The 27227-nt window shown below is 38.2% G+C and overlaps 1 protein-coding gene, 1 long non-coding RNA gene and 1 pseudogene across 2 annotated transcripts in view; 1 reads left to right on the top strand and 2 right to left on the bottom strand.

Moving 5' to 3' along the window:
* Window positions 1–8471, top strand: part of LOC131355704 (uncharacterized) — a 65513-nt gene extending 57042 nt beyond the window's left edge. Inside the window, exon 3 of the long non-coding RNA XR_009204901.1 lies at window positions 7575–8471. This is a non-coding gene — a long non-coding RNA (uncharacterized LOC131355704). The remainder of the gene's footprint in view (window positions 1–7574) is intronic.
* Window positions 8472–8941: 470 nt separating this feature from the next.
* Window positions 8942–19890, bottom strand: LOC131356160 (myeloid-associated differentiation marker homolog; annotated as a pseudogene).
* Window positions 19891–20014: 124 nt separating this feature from the next.
* On the bottom strand, window positions 20015–27034 carry myadma (myeloid associated differentiation marker a). Its single transcript, XM_058395038.1, has 2 exons — window positions 26848–27034; window positions 20015–22393 (listed from the first exon to the last, which is right to left on the bottom strand). Exon 2 carries the CDS (start codon window positions 22267–22269, stop codon window positions 21385–21387), a length of 885 nt encoding a protein of 294 aa, XP_058251021.1. The 5' UTR covers window positions 22270–22393; window positions 26848–27034; the 3' UTR covers window positions 20015–21384.
* Window positions 27035–27227: the final 193 nt, after the last annotated feature.

The raw sequence follows: 27227 nt of genomic DNA, 5'->3' as shown, positions 1-27227 counted from the left end.
CTTCAGTGGAGGATATATGAGATCTTTCAGTTCACAAACACAGATAAATGCAGGTACTAAACCAGCCTAATCCTGACTACATCCACACACACAACTGTGAGTGACAACACCATTATGGCTATGTTTATAACAGCTGGTTTTTCCCCGATATTTATGATATATACAAGAGAAAATAGCTCGATAGATACATTATATCTTAATGTATTAGATATAATACATATAATTTGATTCATTGGTCAATATTAGAGTAACTACAGCGAAAATGAGGCTTTTCAGTTGTACCATTTGGCTTAAATTGTCTAATTCATTTTTTTTTTCTTTTCATCTCCACTCTGTCCTCCATTTTGGTTTTCTGTAACCTGATTGGTCAGGCAATATAGCGTATTGAAAATCAGTGCGGACAAATGGTTCCACTTTTGGTTCAGCTCTGATGAAAATAATGTCTTTTTAAAAGTGGCCACTTCACATAAGACTACATGTGAACCAGGTACTTGGGTACTGAGGGCAAAAAAAAAACACCTAACGTGAAAGCTCTGAAAGCTCTGCCTGGGAATGGTGAGGAATAAATGAGCAGATTACCAAGCGAGCAAACGGTCATCTCAATGTCATGGATGCAGCTTGTCGAACTCGTTGTCCAGTAATCTGTTTAAACACCTCATGATTTACTGCTAAAGGAAGTGCATCATGTACTTTCAGGACATGAAAGCTAAATATATTCAGCCAATATTTGTAAGTTGCTGCTGCTCGAGTAGCTGGAGAAGCCACTTTACATCTCCAAAAATGACAGATTTCCTGCAGGTGCCTGTTTAAATTTAGCTCGTGATTTCCATCAAACCTATCTGACTGACTGAAGGGCTGGAAAGATCACATCCTTGATCAGAGCCACATTTCTGGGCTGCAGTCGCGTGAATCGTACACAAGGAGTGAAGAAATGCGGAGAAAAGAGACGCACCTCTACGGCATTCTCTGGTCGGAGACACAACTCGTGTATCCAAAGGATTTCATTAGAATTCACTCTAACACAGGTTTACGAACTATGATATCACTTTGCAATGTCATAGCTTACTCAGTGGCTAGCGAAAGCCCTTTCTAGCTAACATTAAGCTAATCTGTTGTTTGTTCAACCTTTGCACTTTTCATTTGTTGCAGATTATCACTAAGTGAATAATGATTGAATAAGCTTTAACTCAAATAATACATTCGATCTCAGTGTTTGGATTGACGTCCTTTCACAATGCACTGTAAAGTTCTAGTAAGGACACTAGCCTGGTATGTTTTGTTGCATTTGGACCAGAGGCTGTATTTAGTTTTGAAGCTTAATTGGATTTTTTTTTTTTTTGCCGTGTGTTGGATGAATTTTGGTTTATGAACGCAACGTTGGATCGAGATTTGGCTCGAGTTCATTTCCCCTATTGTTAATAAACATTGCACGCTGCACTTGGGTCCAACTTCCTGAGCTGTTTCATGGCAACATTTATGAGCTGAAAAGCTGTTTTTCATTAATCTGCAATTATTCTTTAATTGCGAAATCTTGCTGATTTGCGCACACCCACCTCTGTTGTATGTTCCTAGTTTGGAATCTTTGACTGAATCATAGTGGGCATTATTTTAAAAGCCAGCCATGTTCTAGTGCCCAGACTTTAAGTGGATAATCATGAGCTGTGTCCTAAATAACATACTACGTGCTATGCACTTACACTATGCACTATGTACTCTATTGTCTAGTCTATGAAATTTAGAAGGGTCGTATCGTCTCAAATGGAACACTGAGGGTTGTTTTTTTACTAACTGGAAGTATAAACCATTTCCTAGTCGATGGCAAATGACATCAAACACTCCAGATAATGCTAGCTTTAGCAGAATGTGGACATTTAAACAAGTCATACAACGTGGTTGAAAAATGACATTTATAACACATCTTTGTCCACCAGAGTGTCATCAGCCATCTTAAAAAAAAATGTTATCATCCAGTGTCAGCACCTGGTAGCTCCGCCCCCCTTCCAGTACATGTTGAGTGTATGAAGTGTCCAACATTCCACACTTTTTTGTTTCAGGTTATTTTTCTTCTTTTCAATAGTGTAAACACATCATTCAAACTATTTCTACTACAAAATGGCATACATAGTACATAAGCATGAAATTTTGGATGCACTTATAGCCTCTGGATAGAGTGGACGTAGAATGTCCTGTCCTGAAGACTTTCCTGTGGTGGAAAACTTGTCACAAAGTGTTTTCACAAACATTTCAATAAACAAAAACAAACAAACATATCTTCACTCAGACTTTCTGACCAATCAGAATTGAGAATTCATAGAAATACGGAATGATACACTAGCAAAGGAGCCGTTTGTGACATATGGCTGTTCCTGTCATCTTGCTTGTTCTGTCGTCATTCACATTACGTACAGGACATCTAATTTGTACAACATGTTCCCCTCTATAAGTCAAAGAAAAAAAAATAATGAAATGTTCTGTGAATACAGCTCTTTGAACATTATAAGCTTTTGTGTCCCAGTGTTCCATGACAGTTACATCTGATGAGAATAAAACACGATTAAGGCCTTTCTGTAACCAAAAGAACATGTTCCTTGTGAATCTCTGAAGTCTTTCCGTCTCGTAAATTAATCATAGTTTGTTTTAAGCCAGTTCTACGTGGCTGTCTCCACACTTTACTGATCGGATCTAGATGCGCTTTGCAGATGTTGTGCACATGCCCCATGCGTTTAACGCATTCCAAAGTGCATTTCATCACTCTGCCATCATATCATTTAGGGTACGGATGTGCTCGTCGTCTTTTTTCTTTTTTTTCCCCCCTCTCCTCCTCATGTCTGCATTTAAAATATGATATTTATGCTCCAAAAGAAATGAAGAACAGACTGTTGGTTTTACTCTCTTGGGAAAGGAAGTCTTTTCCAGAAGAAAGTTTGTGCATTCAGTTGATGGCAGTAATTTACATAAACACATGAATAAATCGGAGTGTGTTTTTTAAATAAATAAAAAAAACAATAACATGCTGCGTTTGTAGGGTTTCTTTCCCCCACTAAACACTATTCTTATTCCTACTGAAGCAGAGATACCACATGACCATAACAACTGGGTAGCAGGTTGTGTTTTTTTAACACAATGCTACAGCTGTGGATTATGATTAGTGTGTGTGTGTGTGTGTGTATAACACAGCTATTGAGGTTTTTTTGTCCCATAAATATTTAGTTCCACTAAATATTTTCTTATTCTTACTGAAGCAGAGATCTTGCATGTCAGAAACAGAAAACCTCACCAGGGTAACAAAACAATTTTCTTTTTAGGGTTTTTTTGTTTTTTTAAAGGAGTAGCAAGTTGTTCTTTATTATTATTATTATTATTATTATTATTATTATTATTATTATTATTATTATTATTATTATTATTATTATTATTATTATTATCCATCTTGTGTAGCCATCCATTATCCCTGGATGGTAGCCTGATGTCTGTCCCAAAGGACTTAAGGTGGCTCAAGGCTGAAAGTCACTTCAGTATATTTTGGCTTTTTCTGGAGTATTCTGAACACTACCCTGCTGCTTATATAGGGTGGTTTGTTTGTTTGTTTGTTTGTTGTATTTACAAAATATGAATCATTATTAACACTAACTGTAACATCTCACAACTACAACACTTCACAACTGTAACATTTCACAACTGTAACACTTCACAACTACAACACCTCACATCTGTAACACCTCACAACTACAACACCTCACATCTGTAACACCTCACATCTGTAACACCTCACAACTACAACACCTCACATCTGTAACACCTCACAACTACAACACCTCACATCTGTAACACCTCACAACTACAACACCTCACATCTGTAACACTTCACAACTTCAACACCTCACATCTGTAACACCTCACAACTACAACACCTCACATCTGTAACACTTCACAACTTCAACACCTCACATCTGTAACACCTCACAACTACAACACCTCACATCTGTAACACCTCACATCTGTAACACCTCACAACTACAACACCTCACATCTGTAACACTTCACAATTACAACACCTCACATCTGTAACACCTCACAACTACAACACCTCGCATCTGTAACACCTCACAACTACAACATCTGTGAATTGTAACACCACATTTTTATCACTTCACAACTGCAACAGTGCACATCTGTAACACCCCACAACTGTAACACCTCACAACTTTAACACCTTAGAACTGCAACACTTCACAACTGCAAAACCTCACAGCTATAACACCTCACATCTGCAACACCCCACATCTGTAACACTTCACAACTGCAAACACCTCCCATCTGCAACACCCCCCATCTCTAACACTTCACAACTGCAAACACCTCCCATCTGCAACACCCCACATCTGTAGCACAACTGTAACACACCTTGCGACTGTGTGCAAGTCCATACTTTCTCAGCTGTGGCTATTAGAATTCTGGTCATAGCTAATAAGTGCGAAGTCAGTCTGCATTTCTCCCATTGCCATTCCCACTTTATGTAAAGCATTCAAGCGGTGGTCGGCGTGTTGCTCCTGACTGTTTGTGATGAATAAATTGGTACCTCCGATGCCGCATGGGGGAAGGTTGCATACTTCAGAACCGAGTAAAATTCCAAGCAATCTTTATTTTCTTTCTCTCTCAATCCTCTCTCATATTCTCTCTCTTATTTTTTTTTTTGCTCGAGACAAAATGACGTTTGAAGTTTCTGCCATGCCGTCTCACAAATAAAATTGGCTTTACGTCTGTGTCTGTTAGTGAGACATCTGGGGTTGAATTCAGGATTTTTTTTTTATACCTAAAAAAGGTAAAACATGCTCTATTCAGCTTATACAAGCCATGAGAGATGGCAAGCTGTGTATATGAAGGAGGAATGCGAGGCGACGTGAGCAGATTACCACACTCCTCATCAGAGAGCGCTCAGGTTTCAACTCATGTGGCTGGCTGCTGTTCTGCATGCCAAATCCCTAATTGAACCTGTGCATCATATTCCAGTACAATATCTTGCAGTGGATTGTCATGTGGACAAAATATTCAGCTCAACACTGCAGCTTGAAGATATTACATGGCCAGGTTTGTGGCTTTTACCTCACTCTCTGCCATATGTAATGAGGCTTTGTGTTGGCAGGCTGTCTTTCAATTGGACATGTACAATAGTTACTGTCACTGTTACCTATAATAAATATATTTTTTAATAAACTACACATATATAAATAGTCTGTTCCACTTTTACTCTAAATTATTTGTGAAAAACAAAATGCCTTACTTTTTTTTATTTGGATAGTTTCTTTTTTATTTATTGATTTTTTTTCCAGTAGAGTTCTAATACCTTTTTTTTTTTTCAGCTGTAGCGTTTTAACCACACACATTTTATGTTTATGTGGTTATGTGAGTGGAACTGTATGTGTGGAAATAACGGCAGACACATTTAATTGCACATCTAATCACAAACTAATAAAAAAAAAAACCATAATTATTTACTCAATCTGTAATGAAATGAAAAATGGAACCATCTGCCGTACATATGGAAAAATTTCAAGGGTGAAGATAAAGAACATGTGGAAGAATACACATGTGAAAAATAAATGGTAAATAAACGAATGGCGTGTATGAATGAAGTACATTTAATGAGATGTTTACATGTTGCGATGCGAGTGATATGTGAACGCATGTGAATAGAAGTGCTGTAAATACAAACGCAATATGTGGTCATTGTGTGATCATGTTTGTGAAAGAATTATTGTGTCAGAAATTCATATGTAAAAATAAAACCACATTATACAAAAGTGTAAATAGGAAACGAGTCAAATTGGGTCAAAAATGAATTACAGCTGAGAATATAAATATGTTCTACACTTGGAAAAAGTAACCTTCACAAAATTCCCTAAATGACAATGAAATACACACACTGCACTATATTAAAAATATTAACATAAACAAAATTCTAAATAAAAAAAAACATGCATTTTACATTTTATAAAGAATATAATATAACATATAACAATAATGTAACATATATAAATATTAATATAAAATAACATCATAATTACTCTACTTAGAAATACTAGCATTACTTAATGTTAGCATTAATTATTACTTAATATTCACAAATTTTGCACATTGAAAAATAAGCACTATGCTTCTAAAACCACCGCCCCATCCCGAGAAATAGAAACACATGCAGGACATATAAAAAGTTCAATTCAAATATGTGTTAAACATGTGAAGTGTCAAATGCACACACACACACACACACATCTGTACATGAATCATATGATTATATATATCATATATGAGTCAATAGTTGCTTTGGTTCCTGACCAGAATAAAACACTTACTAAGAATAAATGAAATGAATGAATGTTTTGTAAATGGAGATTGAAGTGAAACACAGAAAAACAGAAAGCTGCACAGTGGCTAGTGTTGCTCCTTCACAGCTCCAGGGTACAGGGTTAGACTCACCGTGTGTGTGTATGTAGATACTGTGTGTGTGTGTGTGTGTGTGTGTGGAGTTTCATATGTTTCTCCGGTTCTCCAGTTTCCTTTCACCTTCCAAAACATGCTGGTAGGTGGATCTGTGACTCTAAATCACCACGGTAAGAGTGTGTGTGTGTGTGTGTCTCTGTAATGACCCACTAGGGACTGCTGCCTCATCCAGGGTGTATTCCTTCCTTAGGTTTTTCCCAGGATAGCCTCCGGCTCCACCGCGACCTTGACCAGAATAAAGCCCTTACTGACGAAGAATGAATGATTAGTAGACTCTACAAATGACATCAACAATAAACTAAAAAAGCCGGATTGGCTGAAGTAGGCCACTTTTCATCAACTCTGCAGATAAACTAAGGGTGATTTATACACGACATCAAAAATGCAGCTCATCCAGCAGTGTGTTTGGAGGGGGAGACCTTCAGAATTGATGGTTTAAACACACATGCAAAGTCTGCTCTTTTAAACAGCTGTGTTTTGTCCTGAGCATTACTGCACATAGCTGCCTTACATCCCAACTTCGGTGCTTTACTTTATATCGTAGCATCAGGCGATTTGTTTGTGTTTACTGTTTGTTAAATGAAACAATACTATTGTAATTCTATTCTTAGTAGATTTTTATTCTCACTGATCTGTTTTTATGACACGGACAGTCCATAACACATTTCTCTACATTTTGTACTGTGTATGTGGCAAATAAAACTTTAATTTGAACTTAAATATGCTGTATGAATAATAAAATTTAGATTAGATTTGAGATGATGATTGATGTTGTTGAATTTGACTAAAAAAAAAAAACCCTAAATATAAATATTATAAATAACTAAATAAAAATATAATATATATATTTTAGTTTAACTTTTTGGCTTGAGAAAAGTTTATTAAATAGTTTATTAAAACTTTATTAAATAATTTGTAAAAATAAATGTTTTTTAAAATTATATTTAATAACTATGACACTTTAAATAAGCAAAGTGGATCTCATTCATATATTTATCCAATCATAAAGCATGAAGCATGAAGCAATAAATAAAATCATGTTGTTGTTTTGTTATTTGTTTTGTCTGTGCCAGGGTTGTTGGTGTTAGACGGGCTGAAACTGCTGATCACCTGGAATTTTCAGACACAACAGTCTGTAGAGTTCACAAAGAATGGTGTGAAAAACAAAAACCGAAAGAAAAAAACACACCCAACTGTGAGCAGAAACCTCAATGATGAGAGAGTTTGGAGGAGAATGACCAGAAAAGAATGGTTTGCGCTGAGAGGAAGACTCCACTCTTTACAAACGTGATAAGCATAAAGCATTTCACAGAGCTGGATGGACTACAACAGCAAAAAAAAAACACACTGGGTTCCAGGTCCGGACCAGTTTCTGAAATACTCAAAGCAGCTCATCTGTCGCTAACATGTCACTGAGAACATATACTATATCCCTGAATATATAAAAGACCACTGCCCAATCTCCAGATTTGAACCCTATTGAAAACCTCTGGAATGTCATCAAGAAGAAGATGGATGGTCACAAACCATCAAGCAAAGCTGAGCTGTTTGCTTTTTTGCAAAAAAGAGTGGTATAATGTTCCCCAACAGCAATGTGAGAAACTGGTGGAGAGCATGGAGCCAAAATGCATGCAAATCAGGGTTATTTCACCAAATACTGTTATTTAGCCAAAGCATTAACACAATTTGTTTACAAATTATTTGCATTTTGTTTTATTTGAGTTATTAAAGCTCTGCAAATACTGCATGATCTTGGGTTATTTTGATGTGTTGTCATTTCCTTTAAATATACACTCTAAATAACAATAGTTATATTTGGAATTTAGGAGAAATATTGTCAGCAGTTCACAAAAAATGAAACAAAACTTTGCAGTGGTCTCTTATGTTTTTCCAGACCTGAATGTATGTATATATATTCAAATGTTTGAGGTGAAAATAAACTGAATCTCTTGACCTATATTTGAATGAATTTATGCATTTAATGTGTAATTGCAGAAATGAGCAGGTTTGCAAGTGTTTCTAATAAAGTGGCCTCTGAGTGTATATACCCTGCTGAGGCTAAAATAATAATTAATAATAATTGATTTAGTCAGAATATGAAGTCGATCTCTTTGTGTGTGTGTGTGTGTGTGTGTGTTATTAGAGCAATCTTCTGTTTGTAATTCTGTATTTTTTCATTGCTTCATTATGAGCACAGTGGGACTCACCATCACTGCTCAGTCTAATGAGTATCAGATGAAGGCCAGAGAGAACAAGGTAAAGAGCTGATGCCCTTCAGCAACACAGTCCAAGAACGCCACCATGTGGTACAGCATGGAGCAACAGCAATGCTTTATTAGAATATAACAAAAAATTGAATATCTGTAGAACCAAAAACATAATAAAACAATCACTTTAACCAGGAGGATTTACCTTTATTATCATAAATAACAACAAGAAGTTCAGTAAGGGTTTTTACTCAGTAAAAATTCAACATTAAATCAATTACACCACATACAAATGGAGAAAGAAACTCTATAGATTTTAAAAATAATCTAGATAAATTGCCAAAGAACTCAAGAAAAAAAATAATAACATGACACACTGTATATTATTACGTCTTTTATTTACACCTCATATGCATTAGAATGAACTCGATTCAACAAACTATTTGTTCAGTGAACAAAGCTTTTTTCCTTTAGTTCAGTTTCTGGTTCTATTCTATTTTTCTGGTCTATACACATAAAGAGTTTTGTTGGAAAAAGTTAGCGGTGAGTAAGTGAGGTAATCTCACAGTGGCTGTGGTCTGTCATCTGCCCTGTCAACCAAATGTCCTGTTTCTGTGAAAGTAAGCATTGGCCACATTTACTGACAAAAAGTACCAGACTCCCTGCTGAGTGCTAGAAAGTCTGGTTTGCAAGATGTAGAGTTCTTTGCTTCCTAAAGAGGTTCTTCTTGGAATCATTTCTGAAAAACCAAATGATGTAAGTTTCTGGGGATTTGGAACCAAAAAAAACTATGTAGGGATCTGAGAGTCGCTTGTGTAACATAACCAGTTATTGATTCATCTTTTATCAATTCACTTTTATTTATATAGCACTTTTATCAATGTACATTGTCACAAAGTGTGGGAATGCTTCATTGAGAAAGTTGTGTCTGAAGCTCTGTGTGCACACGCCAAATTAATGGCTCAGATAGGACACATGACGAAGGTAATATGTGCCAACAAGTCCAAATTAGGGCATATAGGTCAAATTACTCATAGGTCAAAATTCTACCTGTCTCAAGGAAGTGCGAGTGGCAAGCGTCGCAGCATCTTGCCAAAGCAGACAAACAGGGAGAAGGACTTATGCCACAAGCTTGAGTGGTGGACATAAGTTCTCAGGGCCCTTACCGGGCAAAGCAAGTGCAGTCTCTCCTCTCCAGAAGGCCTGCAAGATGGCCGAGACAAATTCTAAGCAGGAGGAGGTGACTGAGAGAACCCTTTTAAGGGAGGCCAAGGCTAAGAGCAGAGCCATTATGGTCAGAAACTTCTCAGGGGATGACTCCATTGGTTCAAAGGGAGCTTCCAGCAGCCCCTTCAGGACCACAGAGAGGTCCCAGGAAGGGAGGCGCAGTCTGCAGCATGGCCTCAGCTGCCTGGTACCATGCAGAAAACAAGAGACCAGAGGGTGCCTACACAAGGAGGCCCCAAGGACAGGTTGGTGGTTTGCAGCAATGGCGACTATGTACACTTTTAAAGTGGAGGGGGACAGGCCCTGCTGATCACACCAGAGGCGAAAATGTACGCACTTCAGAGCATACAACTTCCTAGTGGAGGGAGCCCTAGCATTCAACAGAGTCTCCACTACAAGAAGATCATGGCACACTTTGGCTGGGACTTCTGTGAGGAGAGGCATACAGGTGAAGCCTCAGCCACGTCTGTACCAGAGCATCCAGGCTCAGAGGGGCTGGGTGAGAAAGGGAATATCATAGCGGACAGTGGGTCGACTCTTTGGAGGCAAAGAGATTCACTTCCGCCTGGCCAAAAATCTGCTAAATGCACTCCACCACCTGCGGGTGGAGACTCCACTCCACGGGCCTTGGCACCTGCCTTGACAGGCAGTCTGCATCCCAATTTATGTACCCTGGAATGAAAATCACTCTTAGCAAAAGATACCCCGTCTCTGCCCAGAGCAGAATCTGCTGCACCAACCTGAACATAGGGCATAAATGCAGAGCACCCTGATGATTGATATAGGACACCACCAAAGTGTAGCACGAAGTGTTTCAATGTTTGAAACACAGCCCTCATCTCCAGGCAATTTATACTCTATGAGAGATAAGGGCCCTCCTAGAGACCCTAGGCAGGGCAGAAGTCCAAGACCACTTCCCATCCTGAAAGTGAGGCTACAAAAGAGTCTTGTGATGATGACGCACCGCTAGAGTGGGACCCAAGCGCAGGAACTGGGGTCTTTTCCACATAAGAAGGGTACAAACCCCTGGCTCATAATCCTTATGACCCTGAGGGAATGCCTGTGGGGATGAAAGCCCGTACCCCTGAGCCAGAGCTGGAATGGCCTCATGCGAAGCAGACCCAAATGGATAACATTGTCTGTTGCCACTATGAGGCCGAGCACTCTCTACGGCCCAGCAACAAAGAGGCTTTGGCCCAGCCGAATAGCTTTCACTGCTGACAAGATGGAAGCCACCCGAGCAGGAGACAGACATGCCTGCATCATGATGGAATCCCAGACTACTCCCAAGAAAGTAGCTCTCTGAGAAGGAGAAAGCACAGACTTCTCTGGGTTCAACTTGAGGTCTAGAGACCTCATATAGGCAAGCACAATATCTAAATGACTGGCTGCCATAGCCTTTGACTGGGCCAGAATGAGCCAGTCATCCAGGTAATTCAGTAAGCAACATTTCCTCTTCCATTTTGGGGGAAATCACAGAGTGAGCTCCTGAATCTGAAATGGGGATATCGAAGTCAGGGTAGAGGACAAGAGAAAGGGAAAGACCCTAAGTTCGTGTCATCCTCCCTGATAAAATGGGGCCATGGATACACACTCCTCTTAAACTGCTTGCTTGCCATAATATCCTTTGTCCCCCAGGACCAACAATTGACACAAACATACACAGAGCACTTCTTGACGACAAAGAAGCCGGAGTAATGTGACATGCCCTTATATGGACTTGTTGGCACGTATTACCTTTGTCACATGTCCTATCCAAGCCATTAAATTTGTGTGTGCACACAGAGCCTCAGAAACAACTTCCACGATGAAGCCTTCCCATAGCCCAACCATGACACAGTGTTGTGTTCCCTTGAAAGAGAGCTGGTTATATCAATTGTGGTCCAAAGCCATCTTCATGGTTTCTAAGTGGTACAATTTACAGTAATCCCATGTATCTCCAGGTGGTCCATGTGGCAAATGAACTTCAAGTGATGAGACTTCAACCTGACGTAGGGAATCAGGATGGATTTGACAGGTCTGGATAGATTTATCCTTCACTAGATACATATCCTGGGAGCTAATATTAATAAACTAACCCTAATTAATTAATTAATAAACTAATAAAAAAAATAAAACTAAGACTAAGGGGAGCTAAGACAGGAAATTAACAGGGATTACATTACATGGTCAGAAAATTTAAAGGGGAAGAGGCACACATATACAGACAAGCACATCGGGTATACATTTTAATATTTGTTGTAATTCTTAATAGAATATATTCAGCCTATAAGACAGTGAACTTACCATACCTGTTAGATGGAGAAATAAAGGATCGGCTCCAAAACATACAAGCTCATCTGTGAAACATGGTGATGGTAGTATCATGGCTTGGGCTTACATGTCTCCTTCAGGAACAAAATCAGTAATATTTATTCATGATGCTAGCAACAGAATGACTTAAGAAGCTTTTAATTTACATAATTAATTTACTTATTTAATTTACATTTAATTTACATTGCCAATTTACATAGAAATACATCCAATCTAACTAGGAGGAACTGGAGCATGACCCAATGACCCAATACACACTCAACTCACTTAATGATTTTTATCAAGTATAAGATTTTAAGCCAAGTCTATCACCAGGCCTTAAACTAACTGAGCAGAATTTCACCACCTGAAGAGAAAACTGAATGGAGAAACGCCCCGAAACACACAACAGCTGAAAGATGCTGCGCTACAAGCCTGGTTAAGCATCAACACAGAAGAATGCAACAGTTTGGTGGTGGCATTGGGTTACAGGCCTAATGCTAGCAAGAAGACTATGTGTTCCAATATTTTTTGCTTATTCAAACATTACAGGGTCTGCCACAAAACGTGTTCTAAGTTGTTTAACAGAAGTAAATCTCATATCACATTTACTAGCAGTAAATAACAGGAAAAGTAAAGGGAGGGAACTATAAATATCAGGAAAAGAAAATCACAGGGAACTGTATGTGTGTGTGTGTGTTAAAGGTTTTTATTTTATTTATTTCTGGCACTGTGTTGATGCAGAGGAAGTACTATACTGCTTGGATTTTCATACTCTTGAGCTAGCTGATATTTTTAAAGCAGCTCCTCTGGTATTTGATATTGTCATATAAAATGTATTTGCAAGTCTGGACTCAAATGAGTTTGCAAAATATCAATCCTCTAAAGAAATTCCCTGGCAAATGGTGATTTACTGCTATTTCAGTACAAATCACAGAAAAATTCCACAGAAAAAGTTACCGGCACTGAAAGGCAGACTGTGTATATTTAGGTACAGTAAAAGTACAATCACCTGCTATTACATGTTTTGTTTAAAATGAAGATTTGAATTGATCTGTTCCAAGACATTCCAAGTACAGAATTTATTTCTTTGTGTTGTGCTGTCACAGCAGTGTAATCTGTGACATGATTAATATGAAGTGTTTTTTGCAAGGGGTTTAAAGTTTTTATGTGTGTTGGGCCTACAGCTTATAACACTTCTTCATAAAACAGTGAATTAATTGGTGTACAACAAAAGAACTGGTTCAGTTCAGATCCAGAGAGAGGGAGGAAGGAAGGAAGGAAGGAAGGAAGGAAGGGAGGGTGGGAAAGAGAGAGACGGAGAGATAGAATTTGAAAATAATCAGTGATAGAGTGGTGTGATGTGTAAGTGATATAAAATAGATAGAGAGAGAGGTAAAGCTGAAATAATCAGTTTGTTGCTCCCATTAAAATATTAAAAACTGGTTCTGGTTCATTTCTGTGTTGATACATTACTATAACGTCACATACTAAGAGGTGTCTCTACTAATCACTACAGTGTTTATGACGGATTATACCACAGTGCTGTTATATGGATTTGTCAGTGTTTACGTCTCACTTTTTAGCACTTTTTTTTGTGTTTTTTGTGCTATTAACTTGAATAGAGAGGAACATTTGAGACTGGTTAAGGATTAGAGGGGTTCAGGGATGACTGTAGCACAAGTGTAAACTGATATAAGTCCAATGTGTCGTTATTCAATTAAAAAAAAAAGTTTAGTGTTGATAAATTGCTCAACACTCTTAAAAGAAAAGGTTCTATATAGAATTTAAAAGGGTCACTGTATCTCTGGAACCCTAAAAATGTTCTATATAAACCCTTTTCTTAATCAAAAGAACCATGAAGGGGTTTTCTGAGCTGGTTCTAGCAGGTATTTATTTCATGAACAGTGATTCCATCGATTATTTGACCTGTCTCTGATTGTTTAGTGTGCTACTTTGTAGAATTTTAACTCATATGAAATGCCCATACACATAATGCACATACATCTAGAAATTTAATATCAAGTAAAGCACTAGTGAATTAAAGATGTGTGTTTAGGATTAGCCATGGTGCAGCGTGATGATGGAGCAATTCACATTATGATTCAAAGCAGTACACATTTATTAACAATAGTAAAGTGAATATTTAAATCAGAAACATGAACAGTGTTTTGTTGGATCCTCAGATCTTTGTGGTTCAGGGTCTGATTGTTGTGTGTCCTGCTGTATTGCTGTAGATCTCTGCACAGTTCTCTTTGCACAGGTGCTCGTGTTTTATCTGACGGTTGTTTTGGACAAGGATCAGAGGAGGTTGAGTTTGTACTGTGCTCTTCTTCATCATCATTATTCGAACTCAACATGCAGAAACAACATACGCCGAGCACGTAAAGCAAGAAGTTCAGGGCAGTCAATGCAACCACAATAATCAGCCTAGTCTCAGGCCAGAGTCCCAGATCATCTTGTTCTGACCCATGGTGAACTCTTTGACCCAGAACTTGGCTGAGTTGGAATACAGGCCAGGAGGCACTCAGGTACATGACAGCAGCAATCAGACTGAATCCTATTAGCCCTTTCTGCTTGTCTTTGTCCTGAAATGCACAGCAAATGATGCTGACAAATGTGCCGACGAAGCACAGGCAATACACAGCCAAGCTCCATATCACAGCTGGGTGGTCTTTGAACGTCACAGTGTTGAAGAAAAAGAAAAAGATGGCGCTTGCTATGTACATCTGAGACACCTGTAGCAGACCTGGTCCAGTTGCCATATAGCATTCGGACTCAGTCCACATGATCCAAACTTCCACAAGGTGCCCTAGCGTTGCTGTGCATGAGAAGATCTCAGCTACCATGTGGTGGCTGTAGAACTCGTTGTTCTCTTTTAGAAAGTAGCATGGAAAGATGATGGATGCATTAAGACACACCAACGCTGCATAACTAGAGATGGTCATGGGAATGTTGAGGCCGAATTTCGGCCTGTCAGACTTTTGGAAAGTGGACGTCTCTATCAGTATGATCAAAAGAGAGCCGACGAAGCTGAAGGTCCAGCAAAAGACGCACAACACACCGACTTCTCCATCCCACCTGCCACTCTAAATTATGAGGCTGAAGGGGACACAAGATGATAGCAGAGCAGCTATATGTGCCACATGGATGTACACCATGATCCACCAGCAAGATCGATAAAGGTCAGATCTGTGTGCCTATGAGAAATTTATTACTGTCAATTAAACCTGGTGAGTTTTCCACAGGAAAGCTTCAGATATGCAGGTCTCGATGCCAAAACACAAGATGGCACTGTTTGAGTCAAAGCTTAGTCAAATATTTTCCTGTAAAAGAAAAAAAGGGAAAAAAAACAATCCATTTATGGACCTGGTTCAGATAACATTTCCAATCTATATTTTTGTCACAAAGCTTAGACGTAATCACTAAATCCTTAAATAAGCTAATAAGGACCAAAATTCAGAGCTTGATTAGAGACTTCACTACTAGCCAGACACAAGCTGAACAATACTTTAGTTACAGAAAATAAATATCTACATTTATTTTTGTGTGTTTTCATTGTTGTTTTATGTCTTGTTCTTTTATGATGTGCTAATGAATTACAAAACAATGTACAATCTCTTATGAACAGCATGACACTGTACTATAAACACGGTTTAATAACAAACTGGCATCAATAAAATGATGTTGCATCAGAGGTCAGTCTAGGTGTAAATGTAAATTCCTGTGTTGAAGATTATAGGCAAGCGAGGCTTCAATCACTTGCTAGCCCACAAAGGGTGTGGGTACAAACAAAAGGTGCCAAGTTATTTAAAACATCTAGATGTAAATTCTGATCAGCTTAATTTTATTCATCTTTCAACTCAAACCCAAATGGCTTTATGTGTTTAGCAAAAACAAACGAATCAGCCTTGCTGTTCCCATACTTTTAGACTGGCCATTACTTTAAAAAGGAAAAATTATTACTAATATATTCCTACTAAATTATTATATAAATACATGCACTTTTCAGAGCTGATAAAGGACATTCATTTACTGTGCCAGAATTTTCTCAACCTGTTTTCCTCAGGGTTTGTACATCAGGTTTTAAGTTCTTAGCTATTACTATCATGTATTTTCAGTTCCTCTGTACACACACCATCAAATTCATTTCTTTTATGCTTTTAAGCATTTTAAACAATGAGTATAAAACAGCGACAACACTAGTTTGCGTCCAAATTCAGACATTATTACCATACTGCCCACTGTCAAATTCCAAAAGCTCTCCTCAATTACAATCCCATTACAGTAAATCCTGAAATTGGTTTAACTTAATCGAATCAGTAGGTCAGTACTTAATCGAATCAGTAGGTCAGCTGAGATATACTCACTCTTCATCAGCACACACAGAGGCCTGTGCTGTTATGCTTACACAATCCAGACTTCAACATGTTGTTCCTGTCAGTATCCTCCCATAATTATCACATTTACATCATATGATCTTTTCTCCACCCAAAGTAAATAAGCAATAATCCTCAGCAATATAGTACTATTTAATGTGACTATTGTTTGGATGAAGGATGTTAGTCAGAGGTATCTTTAGATTTATGATAGCAGATTCTAGACACCAGAACCAGGGTAATGTTTTAGATCAAGCTAGTTAAGCTACAAGTGAATATATATATATTTTTTTTTTTATAACAAAATAATGTATTTAGGCTTTTGCTGTGTAAAACATCCTACCTTTAAGTAGATTATTTTCCAATATGTCTCACAGCAAGTGATTTAAAGCTAATTTATCATAGCTATTTAGCTATTTATAGATACAGTGAGGGAAAAAATTATTTGATCCCATGTTGATTTTGTACGTTTGCCCACTGACAGAAATGATCAGTCTATAATTTTAATGGTTGTCATGGACTGCTGGACAGTTCCCTGCCTGAACACCAGAGGGCGGTCTGACAGGGTTTGTTTATACCTGTACCATGTGTCTTCACGTGTTTGCCCCACCGCGATCCTTAGCCCGTTCTCACCTCTGCACACCCCTCCCTCGTGTTTCACTAATTACCTTCCCTATTTATAGGGTTTCTATTGTATTTGTTGAGTCCTCGTCGTTATTGTGTGCCTCTTCTGTTTGCTGGATTTTATTTTGTTTTGAGTTTTCCCCCCAGTGTTTCCATGCATGTTCTGTTTATTTTTAAAAAATAAAGTATATTATCCCAACTGGCTGCTATCCCTGCGCTTTGGGTCTGATCTTGCCTTGTGGAGGCCACCATTATGTGACAATGGTAGGTTTATTTGAATAGTGAGAGACAGAATAACAAAAAAGTTATAAATGAATTTGCATTTTAATGAGTGAAATAAGTATTTGATCCCCTATCAATCAGCAAGATTTCTGGCTTCCATGTGTCTTTTATACTTCTCCTAATCTCAGCTTGTTACCTGTATAAAAGACACCTGTCCACAGAAGCAATCAATCAGATTCCAAACTCTCCACCATGGCCAAGACCAAAGAGCTGTCCAAGGATGTCGGGGACTGTAAAAGTACAATCACTGGAAAGGACTACAAGACCATCGCCAAGCAGCTTGGTGAGAAGGTGACAACAGTTGGTGCAATTATTCACACAACGAAATGGAATAACTGTCAGTCTCCCTTGGTCTGGGGCTCCATGCAAGATCTCACCTCATGGAGTTTCAATGATCATAAGAATGGTGTGGAATCAGCCCAGAATTACACAGGAGGATCTTGTCAATGATCTCAAGGCAGCTGGGACCATAGTCACCAAGGAAACAATTGGTAACACATTTAAAGGACTAAAATCCTGCAGTGCCCGCAAGGTCCCCCTGCTCAAGAAAGCCCATGTACAGACCTGTCTGAAGTTTGCCAATGAACATCTGAATGATTCAGAAGAAAACTGGGTGAAAGTGTTGTGGTCAGATAAGACCAAAATTAAGCTCTTTGGCATCAGCTTATCTCGCTGTGTTTGGAGGAGGAATGCTGCCTATGACAGCATGGAGGTGGAAACATTATTCTTTAGGGGTTTTTTTCTGCTAAGATGGATGGGGCCATGGGCATTGAAAATGGGTCATGGATGGGTATTACAGTATGACAATGACCCAAAACACACGGCCAAGGCAACAAAGGAGTGGCTCAAAAAGAAGCACATTAAGGTCCTACAGTGGCCTAGCCAGTCTCCAGACCTGAATCCCATCTGACCATTGTGACTATTGTGATTGCCAACAATGGTTTTGCCACCAAGTACTAAGTCACGTTTTGCGAAGGGGTCAAATACTTATTTCACTCATTAAAATGCAAATCAATTTATAACCTTTTTGAAATGGGTTTTTCGGGATGTTTTTACCATTAAAATTATAGACTGATCATTTTGGGGTCAGTGGACATCAGGGGATCAAATCATTTTTTCCCTCACTGTACATTTTAATGTTGTGGAACATCTGTAAATCAAGTCAGTTATGTTATAGCTGCTATAGAGAGAGCTGTTCCTTCACCAGCCTGTATTTTTTCTCTTTCTTTAAGTTAATAAGACAAACTTGACTTGTTGTGTTAGTAAGAAGCCATAAGCAACAAATCTTTCCATATGTTACTGTCAGTTAACTTGCTGTTGGTATTAAGTCGTAACGCAAAAAATAAACCTTCAGAAAAATGATGATGCTCATTAAATTTTAATTCCAAGTCTATTACATAAAGGAAACTTTAAAATATTTCTAATCCTAATGCAGTGGGTTAAAACCAAAATTTTGATTACTGTGTACACACATTTTATAATCTGTTTCTGTGTAGCAAAATTGCTAGAAATCCCTGTACAAGTTGTTACTGTACAAGCAATAACATGTTCTAATGGGTATTAATGTAATTCTGTGCTTTTGGTCAAACAGGAAATACAATCTGAGCTGCTGTTTAACTAAAAATAATTAATTTATAAACTCTAAGCTACTTGCAAGCTGTTTGACTTTTTCTAACGCAATAATGCTACCACTGTGCTACAAGGAAATACTGTTTTGGTTTCTGTTTGTAAAAGCTCTAACTGCTCCAACACACTGTTTTTTCAAAGGGAAGTTCAAAATGTTGCCCCGAGCTCTTTAGAAGAGATGGATGTCTTTAACTGGAAATAATGCTGAAGTCATGACAGGGTAATAGCTAGGAAGTTTCCGACTTCCATTAAAGATTCATTTGAATGACTTTCCAAGTTATAAAGCTCTGAGGTGCAATTCTGTGAGGTCATTTCAGCATGGTGGCTCACAGTGAAAAGTAAGAACCAGAAATATCAATATTTTAAAATGGTAACTCACTTTCTGCAAGATTTTTTTTGTCAAAACCGTTCTTTCATGTTCAACAAACGGCCCATTAATTCAAGTTTCCTGGTTTTCCAGTCTGAGAGGAAGTACCAATGTAGGAAGTCTGAAGTTGGAAATTTTCCAGTTCCCAGTCATCATGAACACCGCATAAATCTCCTTGAAAAAATTATATCAATTAATATTATTTCTCCTTGAGCCATCGAGTGCTTTTACTTCTGAACATTCAACTGACAGAAACTATTTGCTTGCATTTTAATGAGCTTTTGGATTAAGCCCATTCATTTCAAGTGACTTCCAACACACAAATAATAATAAAGCCCTCAATAATAAATATAATAACCTCAGTAATGGTGCACTTCCCCCCCTTTGACACTTCATAGCTGCTATTTTGAAAGCCACTACTTTAGTCATCACAAATAAGCTGTTCTGAAGAACCAGTAAATGAAAATGAAAGAAAAAAAAAAAAAAAAACACACACACACACACTAATGTGGCACATAAAATGCAAAACTTTATGACTGGTATATATTTTAACACTGAACTTTGCATCCATAAATGTAGCAGAGTGCAACAAGCTCAAACATGTGACATTTGTATTCACTTAACACTGAAATATATGACACTTTAAGCTCAAGTCTGGATATATATATGTCTACATACACAAGCCACGATAAATATCCCAAAATGACTTTCAGAAATATTATGAAACTAATTATTCTATGTGAACCAACTGAAGTTTTTGCCTTTTAGTAAAATTCTCCAGCCAGCTACATCTTAGCTAGTTAATATCCGAGAAAAAATCTTGTTTCGTTTTAATCATATTGGCAAGTAATGTTTTTAAAAAAGCTGTTACAAAAAAGGCACACATTTACCTTGATTACAAATGTAGAGTGACTGACTTTGCTAGAGTCCATTACATAAAGATTACATAAACATTATGTCTGTTGCATAAAGAAAACCATAAAATATTTCTAATCCTACATGGTGAAAACCTGGGTTATGCAGTAGAATAAAAAAACATTTCCAATTCACTCATAATATAAGCAACTAACATAAAATCCAATTCAGAATATATCAGGCACAGGGTTTGCAGGTCTCTCAGTTGAGAAGTGTCTGAATGTCTCGCATAAAGGCAACGGTGAAAAACGCAAACATCGTGAGGCAGATATTATATGATAGAGATAGATATATACTTTGCATCAAAACAGCACAAATACATTCAGGCACAGCTCAACAAGTGGATGTTTTACATAAAGGCAACAGTGATAGACGTTAGGCATTAACCGATAATCAATTATCCAATATATCACGATATTTCAACTCTAAAAACATCATCATGGAAAAAAATAACAACTTTCCGAAAGGGAAGTGTGTCAAATCTTGTGTAAACTGTAAATCTTAGCTAGTTAATATCTGACAAAGATTCTTGTTTTGTTTTAATAATATTGGCAAGTAATGTTTAAAAAGGTAGAGGTAGCTAGCTCATAATAGCCCTAATGGCTTGCTTGTAACAAGGTAAGCTAACTAGCTGATCTTAGTAGATTGCTAGCATTAGGTGATTAGGTTCGATACAATGGAAAGTTTTCCCTTCATAAGGAATTATAAGAAGTCAAGCTTGAAGCAGTTACTTAATGACATGACTGGAGAAATGTACTAAAGAGAATCATATCATATTTTTAATAGCCGGCTAACATCTTGTTTTTAATTCCTTTGTGGCGCACAACTATTTTGGGCAAATTTTTACTCTAATCCTATATTTTATTTGGGGTTTATAGAGGACATTTCGTGATATGAAAATTGACTATTGAAGCATCCCTGGTGAAGATAAAACATTCACTGATTTTCTTGTCATTTTGACTTTTCAAGCACGGACAAACACGAGTCGTGCAGAGTACACCAGATCTGCCAGGTAGATCAGAAAGTTAAGGCCTGTCAGAACGGCTATGATCACCAGTTTATCCCAATCGCAGGGACTCTGAGACTGACTGCAGGAACTAGGCCTCCGAGACTGACTGTTATATTTACTGTCGAACTTAAACACGGGCCAGATGATGGTAGCACTGAGGTACATCACGACAGCCAATAGGGCGTAAGCGGAGAGGAAACGGGCAAACGGGAACGGAAGGAAGCCGGTACATTCTCCAACGCACATCACCACGATGGCAGCGGATATGATGAAGCAGATACAGTACACAGCCATGCACCACTTCAACGCTGGATGTTGATCGTACGACACAGGATTACTGATAAACACAAAAATAACGCTGGCTACAAATGTCTCACAGACCTTCAGGAGGCCAGGCACCGTTGCCATGTAGGCGGCAACTTCACCAGGCCGTGCCCGCGTCAGGCTCACTTCCACTAGGTATGCCACCGTGGCCAGGCAGGAGAAAACTGTACTGACGATTCTGTAGTCACGTGCCTCAGAGCTATAGGTACTGCCCTTAATGAAGTACAGTGGGAAGATGATGGAAGCCGAGAGGCACAGCAGACCTGCATAGCACGCCAGCGTGATGGGAAAGTTGGTCCACGAGACAGGCGTACGCGACTGGAGGTTCAGGAGCTCCACAATCAGCACCAACAGCGTGCCGATGAAGCTGAACACCCAGCAGAACATGCACCAGTCATACATGCCGCCACTCAAATGCGTGCCGTGAGCAGCCACGCTGAACGTCACGCATGTGAACACCAGCGCAGCCAGGCGGGCCCACATCACGCGCGAGGTCTGCAGCACAACCAAAGGCATGATTACAAGCAGATGATTTCTTTCAAGTTTGTCAAAGACAGCTAATGAAATTTAATCAAAGCCGTTGGTCCAATGCCCTTCCTCAGGTGCAGGGAGTAGTCTGGACTTCCTAGTTTAGGGAAACCTGCAAGTAAAAAAAAAAAAAAACATCAAGGTCAGCAATTAGTCCTAAATGTGTGGCCATGTGCAACTCATGACAGACGTACAACAAACTTTAAAGCGGAATCTAAACAGCATATACCTGAGCAGCTCAAGGCCTTGATTAAGGGACCAGAATAAACCATAAGCTAAATTTGTGACATCCCTTTTTTTCAATATTACATATTTACTTTTGAAATTTGCCTGTCAAATTAGTTATATTTTGTATAATATATAGTTCTATTTTGATTCGCAGAAAAGTCACAGATAAAATTCGAATAGATAAAATGAACAGAAATGAAAAATGTGATTTGCTTTACGTTTTTTTTTTAAAGCAAATGATAAATAAAGTCAAGTCATCTGAATTCAAAGCCTAGTTCTGTTTTCCCAATATAGTAATCTGTAACTACAAAAGCTCAGGTAGGTGATACAGGTTAACGTAAGACTGCATTAAAACAATTTTTCTTTTTAGTAGTTTGTATATTCAAACAAATCTGGTGTAATTGGCTACTGATCACAGAAACCATTGATCCTGTGTGAGCGTGATTAGATAACAGCAAGGAATTAACCAGTCAAGCACTGACACCTGCTTTTATTTGTACGCATCGTGCACATGGACTTCCACTTACACTCACTGTCTCTTCATTGTGGGTTGAAAAGATAACTAGATAAAAAACACAACACCTTTATTGACACAGCCATGTACGTACACACCTGGACTTCCTCTCACATGTTTCACAACTCAGCTTGAGTCATGAGCATGTAGGATGTTAGTGCAATGTCACTTCCTCTTTTAGCCTTAGATGGCTAACACATGATTTTTGCAGTTTATCCAGCGTAGTGTTACCTCAAGAAATTGTTAATCTAGTCTACACTACATGTAATCTCCCTCAAAGGTACAACCTTCAACGTTGGGCCTTAAGGTTTAATTATATTCATTAATGATGTTTCTTTACAATTATGCTCTTTAAACTAACGGTAAAAGGGTTTGTATTGTAGCCTGTGTACAGTTGTGACCTATTCATACCCTCATTCGGTGCATACACTTGACATCACACCATTTCAACATATCTGTACGCAGATGTCATTTTTCCCACTCATGCGTTTTTCACTTTCTTCCCATTTTTAGTTCTGCAAAGCTGCATGTCTTTACTTGACTTTATGATTAAATTAATATCATTTAAATGAATTATGTCAGGATTCTGTGAACTCCACATCAGTGTGCGAGGTTTATCACAACCAGCACTTCCCCACAAACACGGGCCTTTCATCCATTCAGACAAATAATTCAATTCAAATCCATTCATTTTTAGCTGTATAGGGGTTTTTCTACTAAACGTTGTCACAAAACACCTTTACATAAATAAATAATTATCGGTTTTAATTTTATGCCTAATAGGCAAGCCAGCGATGATGGTGGCAACATGAGGAAGAAACCTTGAGATGAACCAGACTCAAAATGTATCCATACTCACTATATACTATAAGATATATGGTCTATATACACTATACACTATATGGTAAAAAAAAAAAAAATGCAAGTGTTTAACCAGGAACTGAATTTCTCTATTCAAGATGGATCTAACTTGAAGTCTACTGTGTTGTAGTTATCAAATGTTCATTAATGGAGACTTGAAAGCAAAAAACTGATTGTAGTGATTGCAATCTTGAGGCTATCCAAGGAAGAACATCCACAGCCATCTTAACGCTTCCCATCCAGAGTAATCTCACTGTGACCTTTAGGCTGTCCAAATAAATGACTGTGATGTATTAAAATCATCCTTTACTTTAGACATCACATATACTGTATTAGGAATTAAGGATCGGTTCTTACAAGCTGTAAAACTTAATGCATTCATTTAGATTTCTTTGAAAGGTACAGGAGACATAAACTGGTGATTGATATCGAGGATATAAAAATGTCAAAAAGGGTTTCAAAGATTTCAGGTCAGGTAATATAATACTATCACTTAAAGAGAGTTTAAGGGTTCTTGGATAGTTGAGGGTTTTTTTAGCTTCCTAAAGAGACTTTTACTTAAAACCCTGGTTCTATGTGGAACCTATAAACGTTGCGTGATTGTGTATTTACACTGGTGTGTAGATAATAGGTACATAATAATAAGTTAGGGGGCCAAGCACCAAAAGTCCATAGAAACCCTACTGTTATTCTAATTCTTCTTTTTCTACTACTTCTTCTTGCTAGGTAAAAAGTTGCAAAACTTGGCAAACTGATAGAAAAGACTCTATATGGAATATTCTGGCCAAATTTGGGTGCTGCCAAAGCTCTAGGGGCACCACAGGGTGAAATTTAGAAATATGTTTTTTGCTCTGAGAGTAAACAGGAAGTGAGGCTGTATCCTAGCAACGACTTGAGGCTGAGGCCGTGTTTTGCCAACGCCTCCTATTGGTTACCATAACATGCTCTGAAAGCTTTTTTTTCTCCAATCTGCACCAAATTTGGCTCACATCAACTCGACACCTATCCAAGCATTAAAGCAACAACAGACATCACAGGTCACAGGAGTAGCAGCAGCTGCAGCAGCAACACCACCCTGCTGCCCATTTGTTCATCTAGACCTTTCCTCCTAGAGTCTGAGAATTCCATGTACAACACATGCACACCATGAGTGAAACTACGAATGAACACAGACACGAGAGAATCAATAATTCATACATAATTCAAACTGTTGTATAATTGCGACATATAGCACAAGTGTGAGATTAAAAAGTGGGAACTGGAAGATCTTATGAGATAAAATTTCACAATTTCATGGAATTATGATGCAATTGTGAAGAAAAGTTATTTAAATATATTATATATATATATATATATATATATAGTATTTTAATGAATAGATATTTTAGACATCATGCTTGAGGGATATGCGAGTTAAAATTGTCACAGTTGCATGAGATCAGACATAACTTGCAAGTGTGCGATTGAAAACTCACAATTAAGAGGTTAAAAAGTTGCGATTGTGTGATATGTCGCTATTTATTAAAAAAAAGTCCAAATTGTGAGAATTGCATGGCATTTAATTGCTTTCTCTTTGGTGTTTTACTGTTTGTATTGTCCATCTTGCTTTCTTTTAATTAATCTTTTTGCATTGTTAAGCACTATGGGATAGCTTTGCTATGTTTAAATGTGCTATATAAATAAAATTTGCTTACTTACTTACTTACTTACTTACTATTACTTGATGTCAGACAAAAAGTTGTAATTGCGAGAGAGAAGGCTGCATTTGCATGATATTATGCTCTCCACTGTGAGATTATGCTCTCCGCTGTGAGATTATGCTCTCCACTGTGAGATTATGCTCTCCACTGTGAGATTATGCTCTCCACTGTGAGATTATGCTCTCCGCTGTGAGATTATGCTCTCCACTGTGAGATTATGCTCTCCGCTGTGAGATTATGCTCTCCACTGTGAGATTATGCTCTCCACTGTGAGATTATGCTCTCCACTGTGAGATTATGCTCTCCGCTGTGAGATTATGCTCTCCACTGTGAGATTAAAATATCACAACTGGTTGATATTAGGCCTAACTGTGACAAAGTCACTATCAGTGACTAAGAAGAGACATAAATGTTACAGTTTTGCGGTGTTGTGTCACAGTTGCAAAATAGAAAGGGTAGAATGGGTTTCAATCGCAAGATATCTGGTATACTGTATTACTTGTGCTTGGTAGATTCCCTTATCCTGAGTGACTTTAAAACATTTTTTTCTTGTATATGGAATTGAACAGCTGAGGGTTAAGGGGTTAAGGCATTAAGGGAGGGTCTTGCTCATGGGCTGAGCAATGATAATGCTGGGATTTAAAGTTAGGAGCAATCCATCCAATCTATCCTATCTCTCTCTCTCTCTCTCTCTCTCTCTCTCCCCATCTATCTATCTATCTATCTATCTATCTATCTATCTATCTATCTATCTATCTATTTATCTATCTATCTCGATGTCTCTCTCACACTCACACTGTGTACTGTTATACAGTTGAGACGGATGTAATGAAGGTGTGGCCCAAATGGCGCGTGGAGAAAACCATAACGGTGTGTGTGTGTGTGTTATTTCACACCGAAATATGTCTTTGAGATTCGGGTGTGGATGATGTGGAATTAATGCAAAAAAACAATCCATCGTTTCATTCTGCGATTCAAATGATGAGGATAGTAACGTATTTAATACCCAGATGTGTGTGTGTGTGTGTGTGTGTGTGTGTGGGTGCGGAGGTGTGTGGTTTTAAGGTTAAAAGGTTTCATTCCTAAAGCCGACATGAGGTACATGCAGTTTCCGTATGTAACGGTGCCTGCTCGACTATAAAAGTTTATCCACACTTTCCTCTATAAAAACAAGTAAAAAACAGCAAGATTTCGGAAATCGACGTAATTAAAGCGAAAGAGAGAGAAAGAAAGAGAGAGAGAGAGAGAGAGAGAGAATCTTACCTTTTGTGCCTGTTTTTTTCTTCTTCGTTCCCTGGACTTTTGTTTAGCAGGAGATCGGTGTGGTATGTGAGATATCCTCCCTACTCTCAGCTCCGCTTCTCTTCCTTTCCAGGACTGCGAGAGGTCCACGCCCAGAAAAGACCAAATTAGGTTTTACTTAACCACACACACACACACACACACACACACACACACACACTCACTCACTCACTCACACACACACACCCCAGCTTTATGTCATCTCGAGCTCATTGCATGACCCTTTATCCCACAGTGCTGCTAAAAGCTTCATTCTGATTGGTCAGATGCATTTTTATTCAGCTCTGACCACTGGTTCCTGCTGCAAACCTTTATTTTTTTCAAAAATAAAAAAATAAATA

The sequence above is a fragment of the Hemibagrus wyckioides genome, linkage group LG07 (genome assembly GCF_019097595.1).
Source record: "Hemibagrus wyckioides isolate EC202008001 linkage group LG07, SWU_Hwy_1.0, whole genome shotgun sequence".
Classification (NCBI taxonomy): domain Eukaryota; kingdom Metazoa; phylum Chordata; class Actinopteri; order Siluriformes; family Bagridae; genus Hemibagrus; species Hemibagrus wyckioides.
Note: the sequence above shows the minus strand (reverse complement) of the source record. Positions and strands in the feature narration are given on the sequence as shown.

Excerpts from the sequence above, each read along its gene's own strand:
- myadma (XM_058395038.1), bottom strand. The coding sequence starts at position 22,269 with ATGCCTTTGGTTGTGCTGCAGACCTCGCGCGTGATGTGGGCCCGCCTG.